The sequence below is a fragment of the Salvelinus namaycush genome, chromosome 39 (genome assembly GCF_016432855.1).
Source record: "Salvelinus namaycush isolate Seneca chromosome 39, SaNama_1.0, whole genome shotgun sequence".
In the NCBI taxonomy this organism is placed as follows: Eukaryota; Metazoa; Chordata; class Actinopteri; order Salmoniformes; family Salmonidae; genus Salvelinus; species Salvelinus namaycush.
In genome coordinates, this window is record NC_052345.1 from 12,515,654 (window position 1) to 12,539,099 (window position 23,446).

At 43.1% G+C, this 23,446-nt stretch overlaps 1 protein-coding gene across 1 annotated transcript in view; it reads left to right on the forward strand.

Annotated features, from left to right (window-relative positions):
* Nucleotides 1–23,446, forward strand: part of LOC120032811 (ubiquitin carboxyl-terminal hydrolase 43-like) — a 134,859-nt gene that overhangs the window by 85,388 nt on the left and 26,025 nt on the right. The window contains exon 6 of the mRNA XM_038978994.1: nt 1,148–1,292. Coding sequence (XP_038834922.1) covers nt 1,148–1,292 — 145 coding nt within the window. The remainder of the gene's footprint in view (nt 1–1,147; nt 1,293–23,446) is intronic.

Consider the following 23,446-nt stretch of genomic DNA (forward strand, 5'->3'; position numbering starts at 1 on the left):
GGAAGGAAAATCAACTCTGTAGTCCTGTTCAGGACTACACGACAAGTCACCGGATACCGGACAACTACGACAAAGGACAACAGTAGAAGAATTGTTGGAAACATTTCGGACAATCAGAGCCTTAAAAGTGTGCCGCAAAAAGGCCCAACCCCCTTTCCAAGGCTGCCCCGATCCCCGGTGAACCCAGGCATTTCACGTAAATACACGTAAATACATTCATGATTTCTTGCTCAAAGCGGGCGGAGGTTCGTGTGCAAAGTATATGGTTATTGTAGGTGAGAGTAGTTTCTGGAACACACGAACAGGAACAATCACCCACAAACAAACAGTGAAAACAGGCTACCTTAATATGGTTCCTAATCAGAGACAATGACAAACACCTGCCTCTGATTGAGAACCATATTAGGCCAAACAACAAACCCAACATAGAAACACAAAACATAGAATGCCCACCCAGCTCACGTCCTGACCAACTAAACAAAGACTAAAACAAAGGAAATAAGGTCAGGAACGTGACATGGTGCCCCAAATCCTAATATGTTAATTGTTACATTATTAATTTAATCAGGTAACAATTAAACATAGTTAGTTAATTAGATACATAACAATCTTCAGATTAATGTTATAGTCAAATCACGGCACAAGAGTTTTGCTAGGACTGTCAGAGAGTAGTCTGAGTGGGTAGGGTTGATGTCACCAGGCAGTCCAAAACTCCATCCCACCAAAAGAGGCAGACATTTCAGGCAATCTTTTCTAACAGCTCTTACAGCACTTACACTATCATAATTTTAAAAAAGATCAGTTTTATTCCAACCCCATAGTGTGGATAATCACATTTTCGACTGCACTGGGCCTTTAATATGTGTTTACTTTAGAAGGATCTTGAACAGACTTATAACACAAATATAGCATGTCTGCTCTGTTTGCTTTGCCACATACATTCCCTGTTTGTCCTCTATAGCTTGTCTGTCTACAATTTTTAGCCTGTGTATGTGTGTGTTTGACCACCATGCTAAGCCACTTAGCCATGTCCATGGCTGTCCAAGTCTGTTTCCGTGCTAAGTGTCTGTATTAAGCAATGTACATCTCTTTAAACCATCTCCTCCTCGCTCTCTCTCTCCCTCCATCACCCCCGCCCCCCATCCAGGTGGTCCTGTCAGAGCTCTATGCCACCGGCTTCCAGCGTTCGTTCTCTGACGACGACGATCTGACCAGCATTGCCGAGAGCGATGTGGTCTATGCCTTCCAGGCTCCGCCCCTCCACACACGGGGAGGCTCCACGCGAATCTCGGGTAACCATGGCTGCATCCACAGCCCCAAGTGTGTGTGTGTGTGTGTGTGTGTGTGTCTCTCTCTCTCTCTCTCCCTCTCAGGCTAGCCCGAAGCTATTTGGCTTCAGCACAATGGATAGTGTTTGTTCAGACAAACACTATAGCGCTATAGGTTCTTAGCTGTTTCAATTTCTTGCTATTTCATGGACAGGTACTGTATTTCTGTCTAGGTTATTAAATTCTCTCAGACAGTGTCCCCGACGGTCTTATATCTAGCTGAGGGCTTGATGTACTGAGGCAAAGGCTCGCTCTCACTCACACACACGACACACATGCACACACACATACACTCACTCTCTCACATACTTGGATCGTGAACGTGGATGAGATGGAGCCAGCCTTGTGTCACCTCCCTTTGAAATCAGCCCCAGGTTTGCCAGGCAGCGTCAAATTAACTATTGATATGGCAAGTGCACGTGCACGCATGTACGCACACACACATGCGCACACACACTTTTTTTCACCTGTTGACTCCTATCTAGTTGACCAGTTTCCAAAGGAGGGTGTCTTAACTCTTGTCCCTGGGGGACACCCGACCGGGAGGGCTACGTTCAGAGCAACACACCGCTAAACGAAACCCTTACTGTGTTTTTCCAACGTTCTTTAGCTCCTGAAAAGGGCCACATCAATAATTCAATAATGTGCTCAAAGGGGTCATGAAATATGTACGATCCTCAATCTCTCTCCGGGAACGATAGAACGATATCTTTATCACCTGGAGACAGAGGAGAAAAAATAATGTCCCGGTGCTAATGGAGGTGATCAGACTAAGGGTAGAGGAGAGAAAATAATGTCCTGCCGCTACTGGAGGTGATCAGACTAAGGGTAGAGGAGAGAAAATAATGTCCCGGCGCTAATGGAGGTGATCAGACTAAGGGTAGAGGAGAGAAAATAATGTCCCGGCACTAATGGAGGTGATCAGACTAAGGGTAGAGGAGAGAAAATAATGTCCCGGTGCTAATGGAGGTGAGGGTAGAGGGGTAGAGGAGAGAAAATAATGTCCTGGTGCTACTGGAGGTGATCAGACTGAGGGTAGAGGAGAGAAAATAATGTCCCGGTGCTACTGGAGGTGATCAGACTAAGGGTAGAGGAGAGAAAATAATGTCCCGGTGCTACTGGAGGTGATCAGACTAAGGGTAGAGGAGAGAAAATAATGTCCCGGTGCTAATGGAGGTGATCAGACTAAGGGTAGAGGAGAGAAAATAATGTCCCGGTGCTAATGGAGGTGATCAGACTAAGGGTAGAGGAGAGAAAATAATGTCCCGGCGCTAATGGAGGTGATCAGACTAAGGGTAGAGGAGAGAAAATAATGTCCCGGCGCTAATGGAGGTGATCAGACTAAGGGTAGAGGAGAGAAAATAATGTCCCGGTGCTAATGGAGGTGATCAGACTAAGGGTAGAGGAGAGAAAATAATGTCCCGGCACTAATGGAGGTGATCAGACTAAGGGTAGAGGAGAGAAAATAATGTCCCGGTGCTAATGGAGGTGATCAGACTAAGGGTAGAGGAGAGAAAATAATGTCCTGGCTCTAATGGAGGTGATCCGACTAAGAGTAGAGGAGAGAAAATGATGTCCTGGCTCTAATGGAGGTGATCAGACTAAGGGTAGAGGAGAGAGGAAGAGGCACACACACACACACCGACACACTCACTTCAGGAAACAGCAGAGGGAGCACCCCCCTATCCACATTGACGGGACAGTAGTGGAGAGGGTAGTAAGTTTTAAGTTCCTCGGTGTACACATCACGGACAAACTGAATTGGTCCACCCACACAGACAGCGTTGTGAAGAAGGCGCAGCAGCGCCTCTTCAACCTCAGGAGGCTGAAGAAATTCGGCTTGTCACCAAAAGCACTCACAAACTTCTACAGATGCACAATCGAGAGCATCCTGTTGGGCTGTATCACCGCCTGGTACGGCAACTGCTCCGCCCTCAACCGTAAGGCTCTCCAGAGGGTAGTGAGGTCTGCACAACGCATCACCGGGGGCAAACTACCTGCCCTCCAGGACACCTACACCACCCGATGTCACAGGAAGGCCATAAAGATCATCAAGGACAACAACCACCCGAGCCACTGCCTGTTCACCCCGCTATCATCCAGAAGGCGAGGTTAGTACAGGTGCATCAAAGCAGGGACCGAGAGACTGAAAAACAGCTTCTATCTCAAGGCCATCAGACTGTTAAATAGCCACCACTAACATTTAGTGGCCGCTGCCAACATACTGACTCAACTCCAGCCACTTTAATAATGGGAATTGATGGAAATGTATGTAAAAATATATCACTAGCCACTTTAAACAATGCCATTTAATATTATGTTTATATACCCTACATTACTCATCTCATATGTATATGTATATACTGTACTCTATACCATCTACTGCATCTTGCCATCTTTATGTAATACATGTAGCACTAGCCACTTTAAACTATGCCACTTTATGTTTACATACCCTACATTACTCATCTCATCTCATATGTATAGACTGTACACTATACCATCTACTGCATCTTGCCTATGCCGTTCTGTACCATCACTCATTCATATATCTTTATGTACATATTCTTTATCCCTTTACACTTGTGTGTATAAGGTAGTAGTTGTGGAATTGTTAGGTTAGATTACTCGTTGGTTATTACTGCATTGTCGGAACTAGAAGCACAAGCATTTCGCTACACTCGCATTAACAGCTGCTAAACATGTGTATGTGACAAATAACATTTGATTTGATTTGACTCATTAGCACTCAAAAGCACACATGCAGTATGCACATGTATACAATAACTATCTATTTTTTATACACATTCTGCTGTAAATGATGAATGAACTCCTATTACCAATGTAATGATTCAAAACCTGAGCTGAGCTGATTAGACTCAACATAACATGCATTCAGTTACTGCAAGCGTCATTACGGTTTCTGACAGCTCAGAACACCTCCCTGTCATCTTAACTACCCCACAGTCTCCATAACAATGGCGGGTCATTTCACAACAGCTAAACGCTCGTAACAGGTTTATTGAATAGGGTCCTCATTGCTTTAATGGAATAGATTGAATAGAAGCCTGAGTAACATTGTGTGTGTGTGTGCGTATGTGTGTGTGTATGTGTGTGTGTGTGTGTGTGTGTGTGTGTGTGTGTGTGTGTGTGTGTGTGTGTGTGTGTGTGTGTGTGTGTGTGTGTGTGTGTGTGTGTGTGTGTGTGTGTGTGTGTGTGTGTGTGTGTGTGTGTGTGTGTGAGAGCGTGTGTGTGTGTGTGTGCCCGCGCGCACTGTTAGCTTTACAGAGCTGTGGGGAGGGAGAGGACGTGATGAGATATTGTTACATCCCATTGTTGTCTAATTGGTTAGTGTGCTCCTTATTGTGCTGGTTAAGTATCCTGTAATCATCTGTAATCATCACTCAATCAGAACCCCTGGGTGATGTGGATGTAATCAAATGAGCCATTAAAATATACATGCATTATTACGGCGCTATAATGCTGTGGTTTCAGCATCCAGTACCACATTTACCCGCTTTGTTTTATCAAACAACTGTAGAAATGTTATACTGAAGAATGGGGCTGGGTTGATAATATATTGTAGGATGTAGGGTAGGCTGTAATGATATTTTCACGCTGAGCCACAATTAATAAGGAAATTGTCCTAATTAAGAATTCATTGGTGTGACAGCTCTGTCTGCTGAGTCTGTCACTAACAAGACCTCTTGTGGCTAGCCATAGAAAGATAACGTGGAACCTTGGCAGACTGTTAGAGACTAATTTAAATGAGGCCATGTTAGAATAAGACATCCTGTCAGTAAACCGTTGTCATCATCGTAAATAAACAACGGACGCTTACGTATATGGGCTAGCATTCAAACCACTGCTGTCACCACCCATATTGGCTGCATTAAGCTTGTAGTACCTCACTCCCTCCCTCTCTTCCGCTGTAGAAATATGTGTAATTATGGACACCGTTGGCTCTTTAAACCTGTGACCAGACAGGCCCTCATTTGGCGGTACAAATCAGCCAGTCACGACCCACCCTCTCTCTCTCTCTCACTCTCTTTCTCTCTCTCTCTCTCTCTCTCTCTCTCTCTCTCTCTCTCTCTCTCTCTCTCTCTCTCTCTCTCTCTCTCACACACACACACACACACGTCCCAGCCCCCCCCTTTGGCTGGTACTTGTGTGCCTTAGCCTGTGCGTCACTCCCCCCTTGGGCTACAGACAGTCACACAGTTGACCCCCGGCGTGGTCCAGTCTCCTCGCCATGATTAATGGCCCTGTGTGTGTAATCTCATTTCACGTGAGTGTGTGTGTGTGTGTGTGTGTGTGTGTGTGTGTGTGTGTGTGTGTGTGTGTGTGTGTGTGTGTGTGTGTGTGTGTGTGTGTGTGTGTGTGTGTGTGTGTGTGTGTGTGTGTGTGTGTGTGTGTGTGTGTGTGTGTGTGTGTGCGTGCGTGCGGGCATGTCTGCCTGTCTGTCTGTCTCTGTGTCGTGTGTGTGTGTGTGTGTCTCATAACTCTCTCTACAACATCGGCACAATCTGAGCCCCAGCGGGCACAGCAGAGGCACAAAGCCAATCTGCTCACCGGCTAATAAAAGTCCCAAATTGAAACGGGGAATTTGGTTAGCGAAGGAAAGGTTACGATTTCTCATGTCGGATAAGAGGAAGTAGCTCAGCGGGGGACTGGGAATCAGCCCATTGCCTCCTGGTGGGGAGTCAAAATTAGCAGAGCCTAAGAAATTTGTTGAAAACATTAGGAGAGCGGGAGAGAGAGTGAGAGAGAGGGGTATAAAATACACACTGGCTGGTAGAACAATGCATGTGTTTGTGTCGCACTGGCAGAAGAGAAAGACAAATATAACTTTAGGTGAGATGTTTTTAGGCGGAAGTCATAGTCTATTTTAAGAGATGGATTTTATGGATGGGTGTTTTGCTCTGGAGGAATAGTCTCCACCGTTTCATGGTTATGAATTTCTGTTGCGTTTTCATATTAGAAGTTATTGGAAACCACAGGAAGACATTTTTAGAGATATTGGATCAACCCTTCTCCTTCATATACTGTAGTAATGAGATTTGTTATTTGGGAAAACAGTGTGGTATTGCTAGCCCTGGAGTCAAGCGCTCATGATAGAAAACACTCAAAAAATCAAGGGAACTTTATACAGATCTGACAATATCCTATTTCATCTCTCAACAGAACAGATATGTCAGTTGTCTATTACAGTACATAAAACCTTCCGTTTGAGGAAATCTTTGAAACTTTCCTACCAACTTTTGTAGACACTCTTACTTTACAAAAGGCCTGTTGTCCCTGAGGTAATCAAATAGTCTATCAAGCTCTAGGGACAGAGTTGTCTGTTTGGCGAGGTCGGAGAATCAGGGCTGAGAGAGGGTTTGTGTGAAAGAAGAGGTGCCCTCTGGGAAAGGTGGCAAAGCAGGGACATATCCACCCAGATAAAGAAATCTGTCAGTGGACACACACACACTCTCACTCTTTCTCAACCATTGTATTCAGTATTCATCTCCCTTCACAATGGACAGAGGAGTTCTATGGAAAGTCCTCAGGTAGAATCTCTGTGTGAGTTTCCTTTCATCCTATCAAAATGCTAAAAGCTATTGACTGGAGACATGGTTGGGGTTGAATGTTGTGTAGCTCTGAGGTGTTTGTCTGAGCAGTGGAGGATGCATTGGCACTTACACAGAGCCCATTAGCTCTGCCCTTAGTGAGCACATTTTATTATTATATATATTTACACGCTCAAGGCAAGCATCTTTAAACCAACACACACACACGCACACACACACACACACACACACACACACACACACATACACACAGGTTGTGGATGTGTCTGCTAATGGGTGGTGAAGAGAATGCTGAGAAAAAGGCCCAGCTGTGCTCAATGGCTCAGCCCACATATCTCCATCTGCTTTTACAAGGCAGTTTTTCAATGATTGATGATGAGCTGTTTAAACCTATCGTCAGAAGTACTTCTAGAAATACTGTAGTTTGAAAGATGAATGGGAACCATTTGTTTCACATTAAAGTTTGTGTTTAATTTTGACATTGTGTACACATGCACCATGTCACAATGCTACACTATATATACAAAAGTATGTGGACACCCCTTCAAATTAGTGGATTCGGCTTTTTCAGCCACACCCGTTGTTGACAGGTGTATAAAATCGAGCACACGGCCATGCAATCTCCATAGACAAACATTGGCAGTAGAATGGCCTTTACTGAAGAGCTCAGTGACTTTCAACGTGACACCGTCATAGGATCCTACTTTTCCAACAAGTCAGTTCGCCAAATTTCTGCCCTGCTAAAGCTGCCCTGGTCAACTGTAAGTGCTGTCATTGTGAAGTGGAAACGTATACGAGCAACAACAGCTCCGCCGCGAAGTAGTAGGCCACACAAACTTACAGAACGGGACCGCAAAGTGCTGAAGCACGTAGTGCGTAAAAATGGTCTGTCCTCGGTTGCAACGCTCACTACCAAGTTCCAAATCAAATTTTATTTGTTTCATACACATAGTTAGCAGATGTTAATGCGAGTGTAGCGAAATGCTTGTGCTTCTAGTTCCAACAGTGCAGTAATATCTAACAAGTAATCTAACAATTCTCCAACAACTACCTAATACACACAAATCTAAAGGGGTGAATGCGAATATGTACATGTAAGTATATGGATGAGCGATGGCCGAGTGGCATAGGCAAGGTGCAATAGATGGTATAAAATACAGTATATACGGTACATGTGATATGAGTAATGTAAGATATGTAAACATTATTAAAGGGGCATTATTTAGAGTGTAAAGTGACTAGAGATCCATTTATTAAAGTGGCCAGTGACTGGGTCTCAATGTAGGCAGCAGCCTCTCTGAGTTAGTGATTGGTGTTTAGCAGTCTGATGGCCTTGAGATAGAAGCTGTTTTTCAGTCTCTCGATCCCAGCTTTGATGCACCTGTACTGACCTCGCCTTCTGGATGGTAGCTGGGTGAAGAGGCAGTGGCTCGGGTGGTTGATGTCTTTGATGATCTTTTTGACCTTCCTGTGACATCGGGCGCTGTAGGTGTCATGGTGGCAGGTAGTTTGCCCCCGGTGATGCGTTGTGCAGACCGCACCACCCTCTGGTGGCCTTGCGGTTGAGGGCGGTGTAGTTGCCGTACCAGGAAGTGATACAGTCCGACAGGATGCTCTCGATTGTGCATCTGTAAAAGTTTGTCAGGGTTTTGGGTGACAAGCCAAATTTCTTCAGCCTTCTGAGGTTGAAGAGGCACTGTTGCGCCTTCTTCACCACACTGTCTGTATGAGTGGACCATTTCAGTTTGTCTGTGATGTGTACGCCAAGGAACTTAAAACTTTCCACCTTCTCCACTGTTGTCTCTTCGATGTGGATAGGGGAGTGCTCCCTTTGCTGCTTCCTGAAGTCCACGATCATCTATTTTGTTTTGTTGACATTGAGTGAGAGGTTGTTTTCCTGACACCACACTCCGAGTGCCCTCACCTCCTCCCTGTAGGCTGTCTCGTCGTTGTTGGTAGTCAAGCCCACTACTGTTGTGTCGTTGGCAAACTTGATGATTGAGTTGGAGGCGTGCATGGCCACGTAGTCGTGGGTGAACAGGGAGTACAGGAGGGGGCTGAGCACGCACCATTGTGGGGCCCCAGTGTTGAGGGTCAGTGAAGTGGAGATGTTGTTTCCTACCTTCACCACCTGGGGGCGGCCCATCAGAAAGTCCAGGACCCAATTGCACAGGGCGGGGTTGAGACCCAGAGCCTCCAGCTTGATGATGAGGTTGGAGGGTACTATGGTGTTGAATGCTGAGCTATAGTCAATGAACAGCAGGTATTCCTTTTGTCCAGATGGGTTAGGGCAGTGTGCAGTGTGATGGCGATTGCGTCATCTGTGGACCTGTTGGGGCGGTATGCAAACTGAAGTGGGTCTAGGGTGGCCAGTAAGGTGGAGGTGACATGATCCTTGACTAGTCTCTCAATGCAATTCATGATGACAGAAGTGAGTACTACTGGGTGGTAATCATTTAGTTGAGTTATCTTTGCCTTCTTGGGTACAGGAACAATGGTAGCCATCTTGAAGCATGTGGGGACAACAGACTGGGATAGGGAGCGATTGAATATGTCCATAAACACACCAGCCAGCTGGTCTGCGCATGCTTTGAGGACGCGGCTAGGGATGCCGTCTGGGCCAGCAGCCTTGCTAGGGTTTACAGGTTTAAATGTTTTACTCACGTTAGCCATGGAGTAGGGGGGGAGGCAGTCCTTGTTCTCGGGCTGCGACGGTGGCACTGTATTATCCTCAAAGCGGGCAATGAAGGTGTTTAGTGTGTCTGGAAGTGTGACGTCGGTGTCTGTGACGTGGCTGGATTTCTTCTTGTAGTCCGTGATTTCCTGTAGACCCTGCCACATACGTCTCGTGTCTGAGCCGTTGAATTGCGACTCCACCTTGTCCCTGTACTGGCCATTTCGCTTGTTTGATTGCCTTGTGGAAGAAATAGCTACTACACTGTTTATATTCAGACATATTCCCAGACCTCTTTCCATGGTTAAATGCAGTGGATCGCGCTTTCAGTTTTCCACAGTTTCTGGTTAGGGTAGGTTTTAATAGTCACAGTGGATACAACATCTCCAATGCACTTCTTTATAAACGCACTCACTGAGTCAGCGTATAGGTCGATTTTGTTCTCTGAGGCTGACCGGAACATATTCCAGTCCACATGATCAAAAAAATATTGAAGCGTGGCTTCCAATTGGTCTCACCAGCATTGAATGGTTCTCGTCACTGGTATATCCTGTTTGAGTTTTTGCCTATGAGACGGAAGGAGCAAGTTGATGTCATGGTCGGATTTGCCGAAGGGAGGGCAGGGGAGGGCTTTGTATGCATCACGGAAGTTAGAGTAGAAGTGGTCGAGGGTGTTGCACATGTGCGTAGCGCAATCAATATGCTGGAAGAATCCCCAGCTACAGTAAATGCATCCTCAGGATGTATGGTTTCCAGTTTGCATATAGTCCAGTGAAGTACCTTGATGGCCATCTTGGTGTCTGCTTGAGGGGGAATGTACACAGCTGTGACTATAACTGACGAGAATTCTCTTGGTAGGTCAAATGGCCAGCACTTGATTGTAAGGAATTCTAGATCGGGTGAGCAGAGGCCTAATCGCCCAACATCAGTGCCCGACCTCACTAATGCTCTTGTGGCTGAAGTCCCCACAGCAATGTTCCAACATCTAGTGGAAAGCCTACCCAGAAGAGTGGAGGCTGTTATATATGCAAAGTGGGGACCAACTCCATATTAATGCCCATGTTTTTGGAATGAGATGTTCAACGAGCAGGTGTCCACATACTTTTGCTCATGTAATGAATCTAGAGGAGAACCCTTTGAAAAACGCATTTTAGATCCAGGTAGAATCGTTTTGGTTCCAGATAGAACCGTTTTGGGTTCCATCTAGAACCCTTCCCAAAAGAGTTCTGCGTTACAGTTAAAAATGTATTTGACTACCACCACTGATTTCTGAATGCTAGCTATGCTAACCAGCTTATAATAAATGGAGTTATCATTAAGCAGTCACTTCTTCTAAACCTGAAAAGGGACAACTTCTGCGTGTTATGCAGCGAAAACAGCCAAATATATCCAAATCAACGTAAGTAACCACATTGTTGGATTGTTACAATACAGAAATCATGACGGATTTGACAAATATTCACTTTGTTCGATCAGATTTGTTGAATGTGCGCCAATCTCATCAATGAAACGTCTGTGTTCGATTGACTCCTTTAACGCATCTATTGGGACAGCCGAAGAACCCCTTTGGAGCCCTTTTTTCTAAGAGTACAGTTGAAGTTGGAAGTTTACATACACTTAGGTTGGAGTCATTAAAACTTGTTTTTCAACCATTCCACAAATTTCTTGTTAACAAACAATAGTTTTGGCAAGTCGGTTTGGACATCTACTTTGTGCATGACACAAGTTATTTTTCCAACAATTGTTTACTGACAGATTATTTCACTCATAATTCACTATCACAATTCCAGTGGGTCAGAAGTTTACGTACACTAAGTTGACTGTGCCTTTAAACAGCTTGGAAAATTCCAGAAAATGATGTCATGGCTTTAGAAGCTTCTGATAGGCTAATTGACATCATTTGAGTCAATTGGAGGTGTACCTGTGGATGTATTTCAAGGCCTACCTACCTTCAAACTCAGTGCCTCTTTTTTCTTGACATCATGGGAAAATCAAAAGAAATCAGCCAAGACCTCAGAAAAAAATTGTAGACCTCCACAAGTCTGGTTCATCCTTGGGAGCAATTTCCAAACGCCTGAAGGTACCACGTTCATCTGTACAAACAATCGTACGCAAGTATAAACACCATGGGACCACGCAGCCGTCATACCGCTCAGGAAGGAGACGCGTTCTGTCTCCTAGAGATGAACTTACTTTGGTGCGAAAAGTGCAAATCAATCCCAGAACAACAGCAAAGGACCCTGTGAAGATGCTGGAGGAAACAGGTACAAAAGTATCTATATCCACAGTAAAACGAGTCCTGTATCGACATAACCTGAAAGGCCGCTCAGCAAGGAAGAAGCCACTGCTCCAAAACTGCAATAAAATAGCCAGACTACGGTTTGCAACTGCACACGGGGACAAAGATTGTACTTTTTGGAGAAATGTCCTCTGGTCTGATGAAACAAAAATAGAACTGTTTGGCCATAATAACCATCGTTATGTTTGGAGGAAAAAGGGGGATGCTTGCAAGCCGAAGAACACCATCCCAACCGTGAAGCACGGGGGTGGTAGCATCATGTTGTGGGGGTGCTTTGCTGCAGGAGGGACTGGTGCACTTCACAAAATAGATGGCATCATGAGGAAGGAAAATTATGTGGATATATTGAAGCAACATCTCAAGACATCAGTCAGGAAGTTAATGCTTGGTCGCAAATGGGTCTTCCAAATGGACAATGACCCTCAGCATACTTCCAAAGTTGTGGCAAAATGGCTTAACTTCTCTGGGATATGTGGGACGGTAGCGTCCCACCTGGCCAACATCCAGTGAAAATGCAGAGCGCCAAATTCAAATAAATTACTATAAAAATGTAACTTCTATGAAATCACACATTCAATATACCAAATTAAAGCTACACTTGTTGTGAATCCAGCCAACGTGTCAGATTTCAAAAATGCTTTACGGCGAAAGCAAACAATGCTATTATCTGAGGATAGCACCCCAGCTAACAATCACAGACCATCATATTTCAACACTCCCGGCGTGACACAAAACGCAGAAATAAAGATATAATTCATGCCTTACCTTTGACGAGCTTCTTCTGTTGGCACTCCAATATGTCCCATAAACATCACAAATGGTCCTTTTGTTTGATTAATTCCGTCGATATATATCCAAAATGTCCATTTATTTTGCCCGTTTGATCCAGAAAAACACCGGTTCCAACTTGCACAACGTGACTACAAAATATCTCAAAAGTTACCTGTAAGCTTTGTCCAAACATTTCAAACTACTTTTGTAATACAACTTTAGGTATTTTTTAACGTAAATAATCGATAAAATTGAAGACGGGATGATCTGTGTTCAATACCGGAGGAAAACAATGTGTAGCATGCTTTCTGGTCACGCGCCTCTAACAAACAGTACACTTCACTGGAGCCTCATTCTGAACATGGCTACTTCTTCATTTCTCAAAGGAAAAATCTCAACCAATTTCTAAAGACTGTTGACAGTGAAAGTGATAGGAACTGCAGGAAGGTCCCTTAGAAATCTGGATTCCCAATGAAATCCCATTGAAAAGAGAGTGACCTCAAAAAAAATATCTGAATGGTTTGTCCTCGGGGTTTTGCCTGCCAAATAAGTTCTGTTATAGTCACCGACATGAATCAAACAGTTTTAGAAACTTCAGAGTGTTTTCTATCCAATACTACTAATAATATGCATATATTAGCATCTGTGACTGAGTAGGAGGCAGTTTACTCTGGGCACGCTTTTCATCCAAATGTGAAAATGCTGCCCCCTATCCTAGAGAAGTTAAGGACAACAAAGTCAAGGTATTGGAGTGGCCATCACAAAGCCCTGACCTCATTCCCATAGAAATTTTGTGGGCAGAACTGAAAAAGCGTGTGCGAGCAAGGAGGCCTACAAACCTGACTCAGTTACACCAGCTCTGTCAGGAGGAATGGGCCAAAATTCACCCAACTTATTGGGAAGGTTGTGGAAGGCTACCCGAACCGTTTGACCCAAGTTAAACAATTTAAAGGCAATGCTACCAAATACTAATTGAGTGTATGTAAACTTCTGACCCACTGGGAATGTGATGAAAGAAATCAAATCTGAAAAAGTAATTCTCTCTACTATTATTCTGACATTTCACATTCTTAAAATAAAGTGGTGATCCTAACTGACCTAAGACAGGGAAGTTTTACTCTGATTAAATGTCAGGAATTGTGAAAAACTGAGTTTAAATGTATTTGGCTAAGGTGTATGTAAACTTCCGACTTCAACTGTATGTTGAAAGACAGTCTTTTAGCTGTTAGCAGCATGGCGGTGGTGTTTCATCTCTGTCACTGATATACTGTCACGTCAACATAATTGCTTCAGAAACATGAGTTAGTTGATTTCCTCATCGTTATTGTTTACTTCTGAGTAAACATCCTGAGTAATGTCATGGCATATTTTTCACAATCCAATCAGAGACATGCAGGATGGGGCGATAGCCATTCAGAAAGAGGGAGGGCACAGGTCTAAAGTCAGTAAAGAATGCCAGCCATGTGAATAGACCAGTTGTGTAGTTGTGGTTTTAGACTCTAGTTATACACCCACAGAGGATGCATCAGCCTGATCACAATCACAACCCCATACCAACATTCCATCAGTGGTGGGCCGTCAGGGCCAGCAAGGCCTTCTCTGCTGGCCTAAACATCATCAGAATATACTTTTTTTTTTAAATATATTTTCCCACAAATATGTATTAAATTATTCCCCAGAGTAAGAGTTATACTCTTCATTTCATAGCTTTCCTCTTGGTTGCACTGCTTCCAGCCCCAGGTTGAGATTTGGAGGGCTGGTCTTTATGTTAGATCTTTTATCCAATCATATTCAGCCATCATGTGTTGCCAGGGGTCTAAAATCTGCCCTCAGGCCTTCAGAATCAACAGTGCGGGCGCTTGTAGCTTATAGTGAATGGTAATGAAAATTTAGTGTCAACCAATCAGCTTTAGAGTTGGCTATTGTACGCCTGCTGGCTGGCTCCAGTGTTACACAGGAGCCAGCTAGCAGGCGTAGTGCGTGTACGTCTTTTGATTGGATTACCAGTATTGAGAGGCAGGTCCTATGGGCAGGTCTATGCAGATCTAGGAAACTGAATTTGATAAACGAATTAATTCGCGTACTACTAAGCTGTTTTTTCAACCCACAATGGCGGGAGGAGAAGATATCGATTTGGTCGAGGATATAATTATAACGCCATTCTCAAGACGAACTTTTCAAGAAAAGTTAGACATTGTAAGGAGAGGTCGCCCGACGCTACAAAGCCTGTCACAGGCGGGAAAGGGGTTCGTTCGCTCGCCACTTTCAAAGTTTAAACTACGAGCGCTATCAATGGCTCACAGGCTCCGAGAAGCACTGCAAACTGTACTGCTGGGAATGCCTATTATTTGCAAGTGATCGATTTGGTGTTTGGAGCCACACTGGCTTTGCAAACTTGAGTTGTCTAACCAAGGCAGCAACGAGACACCAAAGTACGGCTGGGCACTTACAAGCAATGGTGCTTTTGAAAACTTTTGGGGACACCGGAGTGGATCTACAGCTCAACGAACAAGCGCGCAGGGCAACGGAGCTGCACAATGAAAAGGTGAAGGGAAATATTGAAAAGACTCATTGATTGTGTCATGTTTTTGGGTAAACACTGTTTACCCAAAAATGTCAATTTGTCAATTTCAAGGTGACGCAACGCCTGGTTATACTGCATTTCTGTCTAAATGTATAGTGTCTAGAGCCATGGCATCATAATGATGGTAATAAGAGGTGGATTAATTCGGGTGGGACTGTGTAGTACCTCACTGAAGGCCCAGGCCCCAGGCCCACGGCACGCCACTGCATTCCATCAGTGAGCCAGCTCTTCCTCTGCTTGTCTTACAGCCTCTATAATCTCTGACTGTCTGTGTCGTATAATTTACTGGATTTTAGACCCAAGACTCTATTTCCCTTTTTTACTTATTCACTATCGATGACACAGATAGATACTTTATCAAGATACATGTTGCCCAGATACCGGGAGGCAACCGTGGAATCAATCATAGGGGTCAGAGGTCTTTGGGGACCTGGTGTGGCGGTGATGAGATGCAGGTTTGGGATCCGGCAAGGGGTAGCAGGTGTGGCAGGTCTATACAGTATCTCTCTCTCTCTCTCTTTCTCTCTCTCTCTCTCTCTCTCCCCCTGCCGTCTTCCTCCATCTGTCATTTACTCAAGCAGCAGACAACTCAGGTGTCCTCTGGTCACCTGTGGTGACGGCAACCAGACACAGAAAATGTCGGGAGGTCTGTCTCGTCTAGAGCTTGTCCCCTCTCCCGCCCTCCGCCGGACCCCACTACCCCCTGGGTATTTTTAGCACAGAGTGTGGACAGAATTGACAGGGGTCACTTGTCTAGGTGACAAACCAAGACGGCTAAGCTTGTAGGAGCAGAAAAGCATTTGAAAAGCATGATTTTGTGATATTTACTAGTACACAGTAATAATTGATTTCGGTTGGGCATTCAATTCAGCAGTCACATGCACAACAACCAACATGAATTTTATGGTCAGACTAAACTGAAGCAGCTCTGTGTGTGCTGAAGCCTGCAGGCTTGCCAGATAAAAACAGCTTTATGCCTATGACCTATATTCACAAATAGGTTGTAAACCCACTTTTATTTTTCTACTGACATCTCAAAAGTATTATGTTTTAATCCCCCTGTCATAGAAGAGACTAGTATGTCAAGTCATCATCAATGAGCCAATATTCATATATTCTCACTATCTTGTCAGACAGAGATAATCGAGTCGTCATCCGGCATGATGGTACTTCAGGGAACACAGTTTTAAATAAGGCTCTGTTATTAAAACTAGCTTAAAGGAGTGAAGCAAAAAAAGTAGGCCTTAGTAACTGCGGTGAAGAAGTAGATCCCTGGGGGTTACTGTACAAAAAAGAAATATTAGAGACGTAGTTATTTTGGTGTTCATTACAATACGTATCCCTCCTCCTATGTGAATGTGAGACAGGTGATGCAGGTGCTCTGGTGCAGTGTGCTACAGTGTTCCAATGTCCTCGTACCACCCTGCATCCCTACATCTTCTATACTGAACAAAAATATAAACCAAACATGCAATCATTTCAACGATTTTACAGTTCATATGATGAAATCAATCTATTGGGGAAAAAATCATTAGGCCCTAATCTATGAATTTCACTTGACTGGGCAGGGGCGCAGCCATAGGAGGGCCTGGAAGGGCATACTCACTGGGGAGCCAGGCCAAGCCAATCAGAATGAGTTTTTCTCCACAAAAGGGTTTTATTACAGACAGAAATATTCATCAGTTTCATCAGCTGTCCTGGTGGCTGTTTTCAGACGATACCGTAGCTGAGGAATCCGGATGTGGAGGTCCTGGGCTGGTGTGGTAGGGTGTGAGGCCGGTAGGGTGTACAGCCATATTCTCTAAAATGGTGTTTATGGTAGAGAAATTAACATTACATTCTCTGGCAACAGTTTGGTGGACATTCCTGCAGTCAGCATGCCAATTGCACGCTCCCTCAAAACTTGAGACATCTGTAGAATTGTGTTGTGTGATAAAACTGCACATTTTAGAGTGGCATTTTCGTGTCCCCAGCACAAGGTGCTCCTGTGTAATGCACATTCTGTTTAATCAGCTTCTTGATATGCCACACCTGTCAGATGGATGTATTATCTTGGCAAAGGAGAAATGCTCACTAACAGGGATGTAAACAAATCTATGCACAACATTTGAGAGAAATAAGCTTTTTGTGCGTATGGAACATGTCTTGGATCTTTTATTTTAAGGCCATGAAACATGGGACCAACACTTTACATGTTGTGTTTATATTTTTGGTCAGTATACACTACTGTTCAAAAGTTTGGGGTCACTTAGAAATGTCCATGTTTTTGAAAGAAAAGCACTTTTTTTGTCCATTAAAATAACCTAAAATTTATCAGAAATACAGTGTAGACATTGTTATTGTTGTAAATTACTATTGAAGCAGGAAACGGCAGATGTTTTATGGATTATCTACGTAGGCGTACAGAGGCCCATTATCAGCAACCATCACTCCTGTGTTCCAATGGCACGTTGTGTTAGCTAATGCAAGTTTATCATTTAAAAAGGCTAATTGATCATTAGAAAACCCTTTTGCAATTATGTTAGCACAGCTGAAAACTGTTGTGCTGATTAAAAAAAAAACACCAGTCTCAACGTCAACAGTGAAGAGGCGACTCTGGGATGCTGGCCTTCTAGGCAGAGTTCACTGTCCCGTGTCTGTGTTCTTTTGCCCATCTTAATCTTTTATTTTTATTGGCCAGTCTGAGATATGGCTTTTTCTTTGCAACTCTGTCTAGAAGGCCAGCACCCGGAGTCACCTCTTCACTGTTGACGTTGAGACTGGTGTTTTGCGGGTACTATTTAATGAAGCTGCCAGTTGTGAGGCGTCTGTTTCTCAAGCTAAACACTCTAATGTACTTGTCCTCTTGCTCAGTTGTGCACCGGGGCCTCCCACTCGTCTTTCTATTCTGGTTAGAGCCATTTTGGGCTGTTCTGTGAAGGGAGTAGTACACAGCGTTGTACGAGATCTAGAGGTCGACCGATTAATCGGAATGGCTGATTAATTAGGGTATTTTTGGACACCGATTTGGCCGATTTATTTATTTTATTTTTTACACCTTTATTTAACTAGGCAAGTCACCCTTCTTGCCACTAGGGGGGTGCCATTTCGACATAGCACAAATTCGTATCCAAATTAAACTGCCTCGTACTCAATTCTTGCTCGTACAATATGCATATTATTATTACTACTGGATAGAAAACACCCTCTAGTTTCTAAAACCGTTTGAATTATGTCTGTAAGTGAAACAGAACTAGACTTAGAGCAATTCTCCTATGAGGATTTGAAAATGGTGAAATCTGCTTGCTGTTCCCAGACCTGTGGATAACCCTGACTGTCTTCTATTGGTTGAGATGCACTGCATACGCCTTCCCCTGGTTGTTAGCGAATAGGGAGTCTTGAAATGGCGTCTCTACGTAGTTCCCAAAGTCTATAAATTGATTGGGAACGAGGTGGCTGATTCTTTTCACCTTCGCTCGGGCGCATTGAGGAGCTGGGGACGTTCTTTTGGAACCATCGGTTATACATCTCAGACATTTCCGGCTGTGTTTTTATTCGATATAGGTGTTGAAGACATCGTAATGTTGTTATTTTGAACCGAATTATATCAGTTTATGTCAGTATATTGCGATTTTCGGGTATTTATTTTCTTGGCGCTGTAGAAAGTTGGGTAGCTCTCTCTCTCAAGCTAATGTTTACTGCTAATTGCAAAGTGGAAGACGACATAATACAACCTAGCAACGATTCTTTTGGACAAAGGACACCTTTTCCCAAGATTCTGATGGAAGCTCGGCAAATAGTAAGCAATTTTTAATGTATTAATTCGTATTTATGTTGACAAATGGCAAATAATTATTCCGCCATGTTTTTCGGTGCATCTCGCTTTAGCGCACGCTGTATGCTTGAAGTAACGTTAATTTTAAAATTGTAACTCAGCGATTGCATTAAGAACTAATTTGTCTTTCAATTGCTGTCCAACCTGTATTTTTTTAGTCAAGTTTATTATTAGTTATGGATTAGATTAGGTTCCTCTCCAAGATGGCGCCCGACAGATTGCTTGAAGTTTTGGCCACTAATCACGTTGTATAACCACGAATTGTGCCGCTAAATATGCACATTTTCGAACAAACTCTATATGCATTGTGTAATATGATGTTACAGGACTGTCATCTGAAGAATTCTGAGAAGGTTAGTGAAAAAATTAATATATTTTGGTGGTTTATACGTTATAGCTATTTTTGCCTTGAATCAATGCTGTTGTAATGTTCGCTATTGTGCTAAGCTAATATAACGCTATATTGTGTTTTCGCTGTAAAACACTTAGAAAATCTGAAATATTGTCTTGATTCACAAGATCTGTGTCTTTCATCTGCTGCACGCTGTGTATTTTTAAGAAATGTTTTATGATGAGTAATTAGCTAATACACGATGGTCTCTGTAGTTATTCTAGTCATTTTAGTGAGAGTTGTGATGGGGGCTGCAATTGTAAACTATGATTTATACCTGAAATATGCACATTTTTCTAACAAAACCTATGCTATACAATAAATATGTTATCAGACTGTCATCTGATGAGGTTGTTTCTTGGTTAGTGGCTATTTATATCTTTATTTGGTCGAATTTGTGATAGCTACTGATGCAGTAAGAAAATGGTGGAGTATGGGAGTGGTGTCTTTTGCTATCGTGGTTAGCTAATAGATTTACATATTTTGTCTTCCCTGTAAAACATTTTAAAAATCAGAAATGATGGCTTTATTCACAAGATGTGTATCTTTCATTTGGTGTCTTGGACTTGTGATTTCATGAACATTTTATTATATGATATCCCTGTGGCTTTAGGCTAGGCTATGCTAGTCAGCTTTTGTGATGGGGGGGATCCCGGATCCGGGTTTGGGAGGTGTTAGAGGTTATTAAGAACACATTCTTATTTTCAATGACGACCTAGGAACGGTGGGTTAACTGCCTTGTTCAGGGGCAGAACAAGAGATTTTTACCTTGTCAGCTCGGGGATTCAATCTTGCAACCTTACGGTTAACTAGTCCAACGCTCTAACCACCTGCCTTACATTGCACTCCACGAGGAGCCTGCCTGTTACGCGAATGCAGTAAGAAGCCAAGGTAAGTTGCTAGCTAGCATTAAACTTATCTTATAAAAAACAATCAATCAATCAATCATAATCACTAGTTAACTACGCATGGTTGATGATATTACTAGTTTATCTAGCGTGTCCTGCGTTGCATATAATCGATGCGGTGCGCATTCGCGAAAAAGGACTGTCGTTGCTCCAACGTGTACCTAACCATAAACATCAATGCCTTTCTTAAAATCAATACACAAGTATATATTTTTAAACCTGCATATTTAGTTAATATTGCCTGCTAACATGAATTTCTTTTAACTAGGAAAATTGTGTCACTTCTCTTGCAACAGAGTCAGGGTATATGCAGCAGTTTGGGCCGCCTGACTCATTGCGAACTGTGTGAAGACTATTTCTTCCTAACAAAGACAGCCAACTTCGCCAAACGGGGGGATGATTTAACAAAAGCGCATTTGCGAAAAAAGCACAATCGTTGCACTACTGTACCTAACCATAAACATCAATGCCTTTCTTAAAATCAATACACAGAAGTATATATTTTTAAACCTGCATATTTAGCTAAAAGAAATCCAGGTTAGCAGGCAATATTAACCAGGTGAAATTGTGTCACTTCTCTTGCATTCATTGCATGCAGAGTCAGGGTAAATGCAACAGTTTGGGCCGCCTGGCTCGTTGCGAACTAATTTGCCAGAATTTTACGTAATTATGACATAACATTGAAGGTTGTGCAATGTAACAGGAATATTTAGACTTATGGATGCCACCCGTTAGATAAAATACGGAATGGTTCCGTATTTCACTGAAAGAATAAACGTTTTGTTTTCGAGATGATAGTTTCCGGATTCGACCATATTAATTACCTAGGGCTCGTATTTCTGTGTGTTATTATGTTATAATTAAGTCTATGATTTGATAGAGCAGTCTGACTGAGCGATGGTAGGCACCAGCATGCTCGTAAGCATTCATTCAAACAGCACTTTTGTGCGTTTTGCCAGCAGCTGTTCGCAATGCTTCAAGCATTGCGCTGTTTATGACTTCAAGCCTATCAACTCCCGAGATTAGGCTGGTGTAACCGATGTGAAATGGCTAGCTAGTTAGCGGGGTGCGCGCTAATAGCGTTTCAAACGTCACTCGCTCTGAGACTTGGAGTAGTTGTTCCCCTTGCTCTGCATGGGTAACACTGCTTCGAGGGTGGCTGTTGTTGATGTGTTCCTGGTTCGAGCCCAGGTAGGAGTGAGAAGAGGGACGGAAGCTATACTGTTACATACTATATGTAAAGTACTAAAGTGCCTATAAGAACATCCAATAGTCAAAGGTATATGAATACAAATCGTATAAAGAGAAATAGTCCTATAATTCCTATAATAACTACAACCTAAAACTTCTTACCTGGTAATATTGAAGACTCATGTTAAAAGGAACCACCAGCTTTCATATGTTCTCATGTTCTGAGCAAGGAACTTAAACGTTAGCTTTCTTACATGGCACATATTGCACTTTTACTTTCTTCTTCAACACTTTGTTTTTGCATTATTTAAACCAAATTGAACATGTTTCATTATTTATTTGAGGCTAAATTGATTTTATTGATGTATTATATTAAGTTAAAATAAGTGTTCATTCAGTATTGTTGTAATTGTCATTATTACAAATAAATTGTAAAAAATCGGCCGATTAATCGGTATCGGCTTTTTTGGTCCTCCAATAATCGGTATCGGTATCGGCGTTTAAAAATCATAATCGGTCGACCTCTAACGAGATCGTCAGTTTCTTGGCAATTTCACAATAGACTGAAGAGTTTCAGAAGAAAGTGCTTTGTTTCTGGCCATTTTGAGCCTGTAATCGAACCCACAAATGATGATGCTCCAGATACTCAACTAGTCTAAAGAAGGCCAGTTTTATTGCTTCTTTAATCAGAACAACATTTTTCAGCTGTGCTAACATAATTGCAAAAGGGTTTTCTAATGATCAATTAGCCTTTTAAAATGATAAACTTGGATTAGTTAACACAATGTTTACACATTAACCATGCCTGCACTGTATTTCTGATCAATTTGATGTTTCTTTCAAAAACAAGGAAATGTCTAAGTGACCCCAAACTTTTGAACAGAAGTGTATATCAACTCTAGACACTGATTTTTTTCACTGCAGTATTGATACAATGAAGATAATTAGGTAAGCCCCAAAGCATCAATGGAATAGCTAAAGAGAGAGAGAGAATTGTAGTGTGTGTGTCTGTGTGTGGAAAAAAGTATAGTGAAATAGTATGTCTAAAAAGAGAGCGGGGCGGAGAAAGAGAGCGATAGAGAGACAGAAGTAGGGAGGGAGATGGAGATGAAGAGCTGTGGGAGTGTGACAATTGTAATTAAACAGCTCAGTCCCTGAAGAGACACTTCAGCGACACTCCCCTTCTACTAGCACTGCTCTCCCACTCTCTCCTCCTTGTCTCTCTCTCCCTCTATCTCTCTCTCTATATATATATATCCCTCTCTCCTGGCTGGCTGAGAAAGAAGGAATGAGGGCGAAGTTGTGAGAATGAGAGTCTGGCATGGGGTTCTCCCCTCAGACCCTGTCTGGAAGATACAGAGGCCAGACAGACAGACCCACCCACACTCCTCACCGACTCAGCTATCCCAACAGAGCACTGCTTTCCTGAGTAATTTCAGGACACAGAAGTGTAGGTTTTGTATATGTTTAAAATAGCATACTGGTATTGTCTTGTGGGAGAAGTAAGCTTTTGTGTCCTTGGTATTTAGTTATTTGCTTATGCTCCTTATTGTCGTGGTAACAGGCGACCCTTTCTGTGTGGATTGAAAGGCTTTGGCCTTTCAGTGCCTTTTACCTTCCCAATGGGGAATTCAATATCAGAGAGGGGAGACGAGTCTGGCATGTGTGTGAGGGGGGGGGGGGGGGGGGGGGGGGTACTTGATTAAAATGGAATACTTGATTATTCATTCACTTAGTCTTACTCACCAAATGCCATGCACTGGTGAATACATCCGTTGACACTCAAGTGGTGGCCTTTTCTCTGGCAGCTTCGATATCTGAGTTGACATGATACAATGTTACAGTACACTTCCTGTGCTCCTGAATGATTAGAATTTCTCAGTACATGCACCGCTGTGTGTGTGTGTGTGTGT